At 34.9% G+C, this 12,399-nt stretch overlaps 2 protein-coding genes across 7 annotated transcripts; both read right to left on the bottom strand.

Moving 5' to 3' along the window:
* Positions 1-932: 932 nt before the first annotated feature.
* On the bottom strand, positions 933-4,077 carry LOC106756904 (ankyrin repeat-containing protein ITN1-like). The gene is made up of 2 exons (XM_014639503.2): positions 3,027-4,077; positions 933-2,448 (listed from the first exon to the last, which is right to left on the bottom strand). Exons 1-2 carry the CDS (start codon positions 3,639-3,641, stop codon positions 1,489-1,491), a joined length of 1,575 nt encoding a protein of 524 aa, XP_014494989.2. The 5' UTR covers positions 3,642-4,077; the 3' UTR covers positions 933-1,488.
* Positions 4,078-5,457: 1,380 nt separating this feature from the next.
* On the bottom strand, positions 5,458-10,622 carry LOC106758015 (transcription factor PIF1). Of its 6 annotated transcripts, none has more exons than XR_002667348.1 (8): positions 10,050-10,181; positions 9,192-9,957; positions 7,568-7,663; positions 7,411-7,476; positions 7,240-7,305; positions 6,557-6,943; positions 5,749-6,177; positions 5,458-5,643 (listed from the first exon to the last, which is right to left on the bottom strand). XR_002667348.1 is itself a non-coding variant. In XM_022779167.1 (8 exons), exons 3-8 carry the CDS (start codon positions 9,939-9,941, stop codon positions 6,109-6,111), a joined length of 1,434 nt encoding a protein of 477 aa, XP_022634888.1. In that variant the 5' UTR covers positions 9,942-9,977; positions 10,050-10,131; positions 10,253-10,622; the 3' UTR covers positions 5,458-6,108. The 6 variants fall into 6 exon arrangements, 5 of the variants coding, with proteins under 5 accessions (XP_022634888.1, XP_014496384.1, XP_022634886.1 ...); XM_022779167.1 differs by adding an exon at positions 10,253-10,622 and having other exon boundaries at positions 5,458-6,177; positions 9,192-9,977; positions 10,050-10,131; XM_014640898.2 differs by adding an exon at positions 10,253-10,621 and having other exon boundaries at positions 5,458-6,177; positions 10,050-10,131.
* Positions 10,623-12,399: the final 1,777 nt, after the last annotated feature.

The following is a 12,399-nucleotide window of genomic DNA, read 5'->3' as shown; positions in this document are numbered from 1 at the left end:
ATGTGAACAGACATATTAGAAAATGCACGGGCAGTATAGTCGGGAAGTGAAAGTCAAGGAAGTAAGTCTACATCTGAGAAGACTAGCACGTAGTTTCTCCCTTCTTTTCGACAAACATCGAAAATATATTTTTACCAAGTGTTGTTTACTTGAAAGAATCTACACAAGAATAATTGAGTCGATTTAAATAATTTTTTTTTGTTTATTTGAGTGGATTTAGAGATAAATAAAAGTAAGGGATTCACATTCATACATATACATAAGTTTTCACATTGAGTAAAATAAGAGTCAATCAAAGGTTTATATATATATAGATATGATACCTCTAATAATAAAAGGTCTTTTGAAGTAGTGTTAAAAACAAGGTTTAATACCTATTTTGGTCCCTCTTTGGGGAGGGTTTGTTCAAAGTGGTCCCTCTTTTTTAAAAAGTTCACTTAAGTCCTAGCTTTTGTAAAAACTGTACAAATAAGTCCTTTTTGGTAACTGCGTTAACTTTGTTAGCTTATATCTGATTGTGGCATTGTTATGGGTTTTAAAAAAATATAAAATTGTGACGGTGTAAATTAAAATAATTAGGATTAAATTAAAAAAAAAATTGGGATAATTTGGGATGGATTAAGTAACTCCCTTTCCTCACCCTTTCCTTCTCTTTTCCCATCTTCTCAAAACATTAAAAGTGAGTAAGTGATGGATTTAGGTTTTACAGAAGGAGTAGTGAACAGATCGGAAAATGCACTTCCGGCAGTACTTCGGAATCTTCTCTAGAATCTGTCGCGCGATTGCGCTGGCGTCGGTGGTGGTGCCGCTGTACTCCGCCAGCACCACCGATCCACGACCATGAAGTGTCCCTTTCTTCTTCTTCTTCCACTTCTGTTCTTGAAGTGTCCCTTTCTTCTTGACTTTTTGCTTTTACCATCATCACTGGCTTNTGCTTTCTGATTGGGATTTAATTATTGTCTTTGGATTTTAAAATTGCCGTTTTAATTTGTTTGCCCTTGGATAAAAAACTGTGTATTGATGAACGAAACAATGATGATGAACGAAACAACCTCCTTGATAACCTCCTTGACGATGAACGAAGCTGGATGAAGAGGGTGGAAGATCATCAACAGATTCAATGTGCGTGATGAACCCGCCCAACAATCCCAAATTTATTTTTTAATTTAATCCTAATTATTTTAATTTACACAGTCACAATTTTTTATTTTTTTAAAATCCATAACAATGCCTAATCATCAGATATTAGCTACGTGGCATTTCTGCCGTTACCAAAAAGGACTTATTTGCACAGTTTTTACAAAAACTAGGACTTAAGTGAACTTTTTAAAAAAGAGAAGACCACTTTGAACAAACCATTCCAAAAGAAGGACCAAAATAAGTATTAAACCTAAAAACAAATTTGACCCAAAATAGAAAATATCTTACCACAAGTGAAGTTCTGTGTGTAGAAACTACCCAAACACACAATGCAACAAATTTGCCTTGTTAGAATGGAGCATTTGTTGATTTCTTGCGGCGCGACTTAACCCAGAACGCTATTCGGCCCAATTGTACGAAAGCGACGAGAGCGAGTAATAGAGACCAGGTACCAACTAAGAGATAGCCCAGTTTGCGAATTCTATAGTAAATATGATTGGGACTAACCAAGCCCAATGCCCACATATAGGTGAGGAGCATGCAGGAAGCTGCAGCGATCATCAAAATGGCCAAGATCCACATGACCACCCTGTTTTCAAGCGGAAAGCCGCTCATGAGAAGCAGCATCACACAGAGTGACGAAAAGAAAGAAGAAGAGTTGAAGAAAATGAACTTCATAAAATCTGGTGACCAAGCATAACCCACAACCGCCGTGCCTGCTTGACAGAAACCGTAGTCAGGACATGTAAACCCATCTTCTGTTGTATCCCCTTGCCATACACCACCGGGTGGGCTTATCACTGACTGAAACGTCATCGTTGCAATCACAGTTGCTGCCACCATCAATTGCTCCCTCGTCTTTTTCTCCATCCAATTCCCTTCCTCTAGCAGGTATGTTCTGCAGAACCTCTCCAATCTGCTCCACCTGTCCTCTCCTTGTTCGCTACTCATGTTCATGTTTGGTGATGCTTCTGGAGGATCGTTGCTGGCTAGTGAAGGTGCTGCTGGTGTTTGTGGAGTATCATTGTTGGTTAGTGAGGATGATGATGCTTGGAGAGGATCTTCTTGCACAATCACAACACCTATGCTTTGTGAGGATGCTTCTTCCTGTCTAGATATTGACAGAGTCCTTTGGTCTTCTGAGGAAACTTCATGTGCAGGCTCTTCAATTCCTTCACTTAAGACGTCTTGTTGCGTCATTAAATCTCTTGGATACTGCTCCGATGTCTCCATAGCTATTAAACTCTCCCTGTCCAAATTTCTTATTTCTGGACTCATTTCGGATACCGAAAGCAGGTATTTAATTATCTGCATAAGTCACACATTCACAAATATTAAATATCTTTTCTCAATCTATCTCTCGAGTTACATTTACATTCTCTTAGAATTTTGTTTATATTGAATTCCTTAGTTTCAGAGTGTTTTGGTGTTCCTTTTTACCTGCGTATTTGTTCTTATTGCTCAAATACAATGTTGTGCAACTTTTCTATTTTAAGTACTTCAGTAATATGACATTGATATTTCTAAGAATATCACATTGAAATCTTATTGCTGTAGTTGAACCCAGACATACAATAAAACCAAATAAAACGGTCTAAAAGTCTTGTTTTTGACTGCAATGTTAACATTTACCGAATGTTCGTCACCCCAGTGCAACTAAAATTGTAATCACACTAATTCTATTTGCTCGATGTTCCTTCCAGAAACACTAGAAAACTGCGAAAATCACCCTTTCTTAAAACAATGTTCAGGTTTATATTTGAGTAATAAAGGCACACTCAGATTGTAATCTCAGTTGGCTACATAAAGAGGGTCCGAAACCGAAACTAATGGGGACTGATCCAAACAATAACCATTGTCTTTTTTTGTGTGTGAATAAAAGGTACCTTGATTTGTCTGTGTTTGACTGCTAAGCACAGAAGACTGTTATCTTCTTTGTCTTTGACTGATAGGAACCGACGGTCACCTCTCAGTGATTCCACTAGCAATTTCAAGGCCTCAAAATGGTTATAGCGAACGCACAATTGCAGAACAGAGCCATCTTGATCACCACTCTCCACCATCTCAATGGAATCTGGCTTGGCTTTGATCAACTCTTTGATTACTTCCAGGCGCCCTCTCATTGCAGCAAAGTGGAGAGGAAGCATGTCATCTTTGTCACGAACCAAACACATTTCTGGGTTTGTATTCAACAGCTCTTTCACAACCTCAGTGTGCCCTTTGGCTGAAGCCAAATGAAGAGGGCAACGTCCTTCTGAGTCCAATTCAGTGGCTAAACTGGGACTATTCCGAAGCAGAACCTGACAGAACTCCAAATATCCAAGCAAAGAGGTTATGTGTAATGGGGTTTCAGTGAAGGGGCATAGTGAAACTCTGCTCAGAATAAGAGGGTCTTTCTGGACCAGTTGGTTTAAGGTACTCACACATCCTTTCATTGATGCATCATAGAGTTTTCTCATTGCATCATCATCCTCTACTCTTTTGTCTTCCAAAATATCCATTGAAGACTGTTGTTGGAAGTCAATGTTCTTGGTATCTCAAAGGTTTGTATATCCAACAAATATTGATGAATGGGACGATGATGGAAAAACACCTCATCTTTTAGTCTTCTTCATCCATCCAACTCCAATAATATAATATTTTTATTTTAAAATAGAAAATAATTTAATCAACTACAAAATTAAAAGTATTTTTTCTTACTAGGTGTTCCATAGATGTAGGAAAATTTAAGATCATCCACGTAAAATTTTTCCAATGAAAGAAAAAAGACAAGAAAATTACGCTTTGAGCATTGTATGAAGAGCCTATACAATGCTAGAGTGATTGAATGATTCAACAACTATTTTAATTAATAATGTATATTTCCAACGGCCACGGTGATTATTTTAATTCCAGCCGGCATGGTAATTATTTTATTTTGTGGTGCTATGTGTTTGAATTTTCTTACAAATTGTAAAATGAATAAGGGACAAAATTTACTTGAGACATTTTTATACTCATTTCGTACATTATTTTTTTAGTTTTCTATTACAAAAAATATATTAAATAAGTGTGTTAAATTACTATTTTTAAGAAAAAAATATTATTATAAAAATCAAGAATTGGTTTGAGAGAGATTATCATAATTCAATATCAATGTATCAATGTAATGTAGGTGTAACTTGGAGAGTTATGTGTTATTAGCATTTTTGTAATTTTTACAGAAAAAAGTTGTAGGAAAGATTTGTAATTTTATTCACAAAAAATTATATGAAAAGAGTTTGAAATTTTATTCAATAAAAAATTATAGTAGAGGGGTTTGTAATTTTGTCAATATAAAATTAAATGAAAAGAATTAACAAATTTCTACTCTTATTTATTAATGTAGCTTCGCTTGAATAGATTTTTTTCATATTATTTAGTAACATAATGCATAGTCCGGTCTTTTTCTTTTACTTCTTGAAATGGAAAAATGATGTATGAACAAAATTAAGACTAAAAAACTAGAATGAAAGATATTATTGGTAGTAACATATTTCTTTTATCGAATTAGGGACTAGAAAATGAAATGAGTGATTGGGAAATTCATTTTGATCATTTGAAATTTGTGTTGAGTTGAGACAAATAATTCAAGGATGAGTTGTGTTAAGTCATTACTAACCTTTGACTTTGACTACAGTAAAAAGGTTAAGTAAAACATTCAATGTGTCCTTTTTTTTATTTTTATTTTTTAATTTTAGTTATTTGGTGTGTTCTTTTTTTTTTTTCTTTTTAAGTTTATTTATTTGGTGTATTGTTTTTAATGTTTGTTAAAATTTGTTTGTTACAAAAATGAAAAAAAAAGGTAACTCTAAATAGCTAGAAGGAGACCCACGATGTTCCAAAAAAAATATTTTTTTAATGTTTATTTATATCGATATGACTTATAGTTAATTTCTTTAGATATTATTGATTCGTTTAGTTTATCATCCTTCTCAAAATAAACTATTTGACTAACTTTGACTAAAAAACAATATAAATCAATATTGATTAAAAAATTTCGTAAATGACATTATAAAAAAAAAATCAAACCAATTTTTAACAATTCTTTCAAGTATTGATTAAAAATAATTATAATTATGAGAAATAACAATTGTGAATATCCGTTGACGTAAGTGTTAATGTCATAACTTTTAAGTGTTAATTTGAGAGTTCAACTCAAATTCTAGGATGCTTTCAAATCGTATAACTGTGTATGGTGACAGAATCCTTATCTGGGTTATGTAGATAAGTAAGTGATTCAATTTCACTTTCATAAATAATAGTGACGAAGCTCACATGCTCCTGAAACGCCTAACAAGAGAAAATGGTACTGCATAATGAATCTGAAACAGAAATAAGACTAAAAGTACGAAGGTATCATGTGGGCTAAAATGCACTTTCATCTGTTCTGCCATCTATGGAGTTCCTCGTCTCATATCAAACACTCTCCAAAAATGAAAATTGAAGACAGGGAAAACTTCGTTGCAATAATTTACATGTTAGCTGTGTATAAAATAGATTAGCTTGCTAATGAGAACAGCTAAAAAGTTCGTTCTCTTGAAACTACAAAACTTTTGCACCTGTAATTTAGGTGTCGGAAAATCTAACCTGCATTGCACACCGTCCATTGTTAATTATGGTTGTCCCTGTTTTGTGCATATTCAGGACTTTCAATTCACACTATCATTGTGACTGCTAGTGGAAAAAGCTATACAACTATATGCCGCACCATTTGAATAGTTAGACACTTCATTGTAACTATAACAATAATTTTTCCCCTGATGAATGCCATACAAACATTGAAATATTTAGAAGCTGCCAGAAATTATCATGCTCGGGAAGCTTGTGACGCAAGAACCCAGTAAGCAAATATTAAAATTTAAGAACCAAATTGCATGGCAAACTATACTTCTTCAAAGTGTGTTAATAAGACTTGTAGAATACAAATGTAAAGGAATTCTCACCTGACTAACGGTTTTCTGGATTATCCCTACTGGTACTGGGCTTGCCAACATTTGATTGGTTCATTGCCTGATTCTGCACACGCAAATACAGCTCAATTCATAAACGTTCATACTCTGCTCGATTAAAGAATAAAAAATATAAGCAACTTTGCTAAACTTGAGTTTTCTTTAGTTCTGTGGCAGACTTTTTCTTCCCAATTAAGAGGGAGCTATAAGTAAACTCAGAATTCAATATCTGATGTATGAGTTATCAGGAACATAAGACATGCTTTTTAACACACAACCAGAACATTCATTCGCAGTGATATCTAAGATGGGTACTACAAGATGCACCAAAGTAAAATAGTTTGTCATGGTGGCAGGAAATCTAATAGACCTCACGTGCAACAAATTACTTCACACATAGTTTAAGAAAAAAATCCAAGCAGAAATAGTATTAGAGGACAAAATACCTGAATTACTTGAAACTGCATCTGGTGGGGACCAGGATATTGTTGATAAGGATCCGTGAAGTTTGGGAGACGTGACTGGTTTGGATCAGGTGGACCAGCTGCAACCATATTTTTATCTGACTGATTTTCTGCTTGCATTCTGGATGAATCGGGAGAAGGAACACGCGGCATGTGGAAAGGAGGCATTGGAAACCTTGGTCCCAAATGAGCCGCTGCTGTTGCTGCAGGCAAAGCAGAACCAGGTAACATATTGGGAAACGGCATCACAGGTCTGTTCATTCCCATTTCCATTCCCATACCCATTCCAACCCCCATTCCCATTGCTGGCATGTACTGCTGGATTCCAGGAAACATCATAGGTACCATGCCACATCCCATGGACATCATCTGTGTAAGAGATGAAAGTACATAACATGGAAGGAATAACTTGATACACTATGTATAGAATATGAACATTCTAATACTATAGTGTTCACTTCAATGAAAAATATTAAAGCCCTTCATCTAAATCATATGTGACCTAGCACTGGAAGATGATGCATTGGAAGCAAAACATGTTGCATAAAAGCAATACATGAACTGAGCATAGACTAAACAGTCTAAGAAAATTATTGTCACACAGAATACAGTATCCATGAAAATGAATTAAAACAAACTCCGTCTACAAAAAACGAAGAGTCTACCTGCACTTGTAACTGCAATGATTTCAAGTACGAAATTGCTTCATCCAACATTGAAGCTTTGTCCGACTATGAATTCAAAATAGGGACCAGAATTAGAAAGAAATTATGAAGGAAATATAATCTAAATTCTGCCCATTCTTGAGAAGTTAGAAATTTTAGAAGTCCGTTTACCTTATTACATCGAGGTATAAGTTCTTGCAGAGCTCTCATCTTTTCATTAATCCGATCACGACGCCTCTGTGTGCAAATGCCAAGTGAAAGCTTTTATCTTCTGAGAAAGAAAAGCGTATAAAAGATGTGAACTCAAAAAAGAAATGAAAGTACATACCCTCTCAGAGAGATTATGGACCTCCGCTGCACGTGATCTCTTTGTAGATGTTGATCCTCGAACTTGTTTCTTTGCTTCCGATTCAAAATCAACATCCTTTTTTTTCCAAACAGGACAAAATGAAATAAGAATATAGAAGAAGCAAATAGTGAAATTTAAATATATCGTAGAGTAGCAGTTGGAGAGAAAAAACCGTTAGTGAGCTATTGACCTGTGTCATACCCAATTGGTTGAAATAGACTATCTTTTTAGGGATATCAGAACTTAGTTTTTGTTTAAGAAAACAATAAAATTGAAGAGGGAAAGGTTAACAATTTCATAGTTTTCCACAGAGTCTTTACACATGTCATGGGTAATAAACGAAATCATCTCACACCACCAGGTCAGGAAACTTAAAATTGATAATAGCATATGCATATAAGCTTAGCTAATAGTTATAGCTGCATCTGTTATACTTGGATTACTCAAATCAAACTTAGATTTTACGATCACAAGATCATCCATTCATAGGTCTGGTAATTTCTGCTTGGTTGATTTACTGACATATACGAAATCAAAGAGAAAGTGTTAGAAAATGTCTCTCCAGCACAAGCCATGAATAAACTGTATGAAATCAAGCCTCGTTATTAATTGATTATTTACCTTTGACAATGACAACTTAAACACTGGAACTTAGTTCCTACTTTTAGCACACACTTGAAAATCACTCCCTAACTTTACACCAAAAAGGGTACTCCCTAACTTAAGTACTCATCAACCATACTTAAATTCAACCAAATGCATTTGACGAGTCACTTCAATCGTCATAATAATCTCGAAATGTGATTTAATGTTACCTTTACTCCTCCATTTGCATGCGTAAGACCCCCCCCAAAACGAAAGCATAAAAGGAAAATAAAAGACTGCTGTTTCACAAGCTAATCGCTGTTTATGTTGAATTGAAGCTTATAACTTGAATTTAATAAGTAGGGTGACACATATTCATATTTATTTAACTTATTATAAATAATTATAAATAGTAAATTTTAATATCTTTAAACATACAAAATGAAAAATAATAGTATAAAATAAATGTAAAAAATTTGTTATGTATTCAATTTTTAATACGAGTTATTGGATTATAATAGTGTGACATATATTTTCAAATGTAATTAATCATTTGAAAAGAATATGATGTAGTAATAATTATTATAAAGAGATTTATTTGTATGCATTATTAGTATAGACAATTACATTAATAAATATATTTCTTTAAATATATATTTTAAAATAACTATTAAAATAAAATAATTTTATGATTAGATATTAATGTTAAAAAGATTAGTATTGCGAATCTATTTAAGTTAAATCCAATTTTAAAATATCTTCAATCATTTCCATGAACCCGAAAGTTAGACATTCATCCATCCAGACACGTGTCGTGGACATGCGCAGCCGCGACGGTGAAAGTGACGGTATCGGAAGAGCGCACGATCACAGCACCGAAATGAATGCAGCAGTAAGGGGAGTGCTCACGTAAACCCACGTCACCCACCCGGCGCACGATAGCAAATGCCAACGTATACGAAATTTGTAAACTGATGTGAGAGCCAAAGAAACAACTGAGTCAATTCAATTCACTCACCTCGCTCTGAGAATCCCATTCCTCCGCCTCCCGACCCTTCCGCTTCCGCTCTTCCGCCGGCGCCACCTGAACTGGCTCCCCGCTACTACTCGAAGTGCCCGGCGACGACGCCATAGTCACGTCGCACATCATCGTGCTCCTTCCGTTACCGGCACTCGTCGAAGGCACCGGACCGCCGGCGCCTCCTTCCCTCGGTTCCGACGCGTTCCTCACAGTTTCCGAAACTCTCGAAACTGCCGCTGCCGTTGCCGCCGGCGTCTCGCAAGAATCCACCACTGTGGATTCCTTCGCTGCTGCCTTCACGCTCTCCTCGGCGGCTCTCGTGTTGTGCCTCGAGAAGTACGCGAAGTTCGGCGTCTTCGGTTCCAGCCGTCCCGGCAGCGGAATTGGAGGTCGAGGCGGTGCGGACATGGGGCGGTGGTCTGTAAGCTGAGACGTGGCGAGAGTTTGCATGGCGGTGCTGTTGTTAACGGTGGGAGGGGAGTAGAGGAAATCGGCGCAAAAAGCCTGATCCAACGGAGGTACGTCGTCGTCGTCGTCGATTGGATAGTGTAGCCAGGAAGCCATTTCGCCTTCTTGCATGAAGAGATGTTGATTGAAATTGTCGAGCTGCGGTCGAATCTCTCTGGCCTCGGAAGGACCGGCGGCGGAGGCATCGTGGGAGTTTCTGGGCGGCGGCATCGGTTTTCTGAGAGAACGATGGTTCTGACTCTGCATCACAACCTGGCCGTTATGCCATAGCAGCTCCATGACGTCGTCCTCTGCACTGTTTGAATTTTCATGACTCTGGGTGAATCAATTAATTAAAGAAAAAATGGAAAAAAAAAATTGTGAAGAGCGAAGAGATAAGTTAGTTACATAAAGGGTTTGTTTTGGCGAGGTAATCCTGAAGGTGTGAGAATGGGGTATTGGTTGTTGTCGTCCATTTGAATATCGAAATCTGGAACAGAGTGATTGTGATTGGTCATATTGAAAGTGAAAAGTGGTGAGGATGAGAAGAGAAATGAAAATATAAAGAATGAAGGGAAGTCGGTGAAGGTGAAAGAGGAGAAAGAACTTACAGTTGTAGCTTAGTTGGAGGTGAACATGGTGAATGGTTCTGATATTTTAGTTATTTAGGGTTGGTTGCAGAAGAACATGGTGTGGTGCTCTTCTCTCTGTGGCTTTAGCAACACTTCACAAATACATTCCCACACCAGAGATAAGATGCGAAGCTAAAGGACGAAAGGGATTTTTCACTGTTATTCACTTCTGCCTTTTCTTTTTATCATCACAGACAAACAACTATTTTTATATATTCTCACCAATTTCTTTTCGCTTCTTGATTTTTAATTTTTTTGTAATGTGTGCTAATTATTGATGAAGGTGAGTGCAGTAAATGTCTGTATTTTTAAGTAAGTCATAAATTTTATATTAATTGGAAGGGACACTGAGAGAACGACTCTTGGCCAGTTTAGTGTACTGCTTTCTCTGCTTATTCATGATAATTTGTCCTCATTAAACATTATTCATAATAATGATAATAATCTCTTTCCATTGATGACTATGCTGGAAAGAAAGCAACCCAAATCCAACTTGCAATTGCTGCCTTTCTTTTATTCCGTTCTCATTTTATTATGAAATTAATTACAAGAATTATGCAAGTTTTAAAAAAAAATTCTAATTTGAAAAATCGTGTCAAATTGACGAGATTTTACAAATAACTAATAAACACATATAAACAAACCATACTTTGATTCAATATATTGTAATAAATTTAGAGATGATAAAAATATCTATATGACTTACAGATAAAATTTGAAACGAGTAATTAATATTAACAAATAACAAATATCTACAAATAATAAATAATTTAATATCTATTTATAAATAAATTAATTATTTATATTACTTGAAATTATTGTTATTTTTTAAATAAATATTCGAAAAATAATAAATTAGTCTTTTTTATCAGATCAAGTAATGAGTGGTTATATTATTTATGTCTAATCTAACTTTCCAAAATATATCCACATTAGTTTCTATACGCTCTTGCATTATTTAGTCTACCATCAAAACGTAGTATATGAACTAAATACTGATAATAAAAAAACACGATTAAAACCTATATATAAAATGTAAATAAGATGTACAAGAATTGATTTTCATTTCCAAATAAATAACATTTTATATGTTTATAATTATAGTTTAGATCGAAACCATAACTTGAAAAAGTTAAATGTTAATCTATATTTTTTTATTAGGTTGAAATTTAGATTTGTTGAAATTTAAGTTAACTCAATTTTTACTTACTTTTACGAGTTTCTAAGCTTTTATGTTTTGTTTATATATTTAATGTATCTTTTAATTTAATAATATTATCTACTTTATATTATTATTGTACTATATTTATTTATTTGAAACTATATCAGCCTATACATTTTTGTTTATATTGACTTGATATATTCATTCTATGTTAATTTGATACATCATGATTTAGAGATACTTTATATATTTTACTCTATGTTAGCATGATACATTTCAATATATGTTGGTGTGATATATCTCATGATACATCTCAATCTATGATGTTTGGTACATATAATCTTATATTGGTCTAATACGTTTTAGCTTATATTGACTTGAGTTATCTCAACCTATGGTGGTTCGATACATCCTAGCTTATGTTGACTTGATACATCCTAGTGGTCTGGTATATCTCGATCTATGTTGGCCTAATACATCTCAACCTAGGTTCACCTAATACATCTCGACTCATGTTTGTCAAATACATCTCAGCCTATGTTGGCCTTATACATCTTAGCATATGATGTCCTGATACATCTCTATTTATGTTGACTTGATACATCTTAGCTTATGTTGGTTTAATACATCTCAACCTATAAGTCTGGTACATCTCAGCCTATGATGGCCTGATACATCTCATCTTATGTTGGTCTGATATATCTCAACCTATGTTGGTCATATCTCATGAATCTATGTTGGTCTAGTATATTTTAGTCTATATTGGCATGATACATTTCATGTTATGATGCTCAGATACATCTCAACCTATGATGGTCCGAAACATTTCAGCCTATGATGGCTTGGAACATCCTAGCCTATGATGGTAAGATACATCTCGACCTATGATAACCTAAAACATTTTAGCCTATGATGGTCTAGATGTTCTCAACCTAAGATGGCTCGAATAATTTTGGTTAACTAA

Source organism: Vigna radiata, chromosome 3 (assembly GCF_000741045.1).
Source record: "Vigna radiata var. radiata cultivar VC1973A chromosome 3, Vradiata_ver6, whole genome shotgun sequence".
In the NCBI taxonomy this organism is placed as follows: domain Eukaryota; kingdom Viridiplantae; phylum Streptophyta; class Magnoliopsida; order Fabales; family Fabaceae; genus Vigna; species Vigna radiata.
Note: the sequence above shows the minus strand (reverse complement) of the source record. Positions and strands in the feature narration are given on the sequence as shown.

Coding starts and splice junctions, on each gene's coding strand:
- LOC106756904 (XM_014639503.2), bottom strand. CDS start 3,641: ATGGATATTTTGGAAGACAAAAGAGTAGAGGATGATGATGCAATGAGA. Junction 2,449..3,026: donor TCAAACACAGACAAATCAAG/GTACCTTTTATT, acceptor TGACTTATGCAG/ATAATTAAATACCTGCTTTC.
- LOC106758015 (XM_022779164.1), bottom strand. CDS start 10,159: ATGACCAATCACAATCACTCTGTTCCAGATTTCGATATTCAAATGGAC. Junction 7,664..9,191: donor AATGGGATTCTCAGAGCGAG/GTGAGTGAATTG, acceptor TGGAAAAAAAAG/GATGTTGATTTTGAATCGGA. Junction 7,306..7,410: donor TTATACCTCGATGTAATAAG/GTAAACGGACTT, acceptor TTGAATTCATAG/TCGGACAAAGCTTCAATGTT.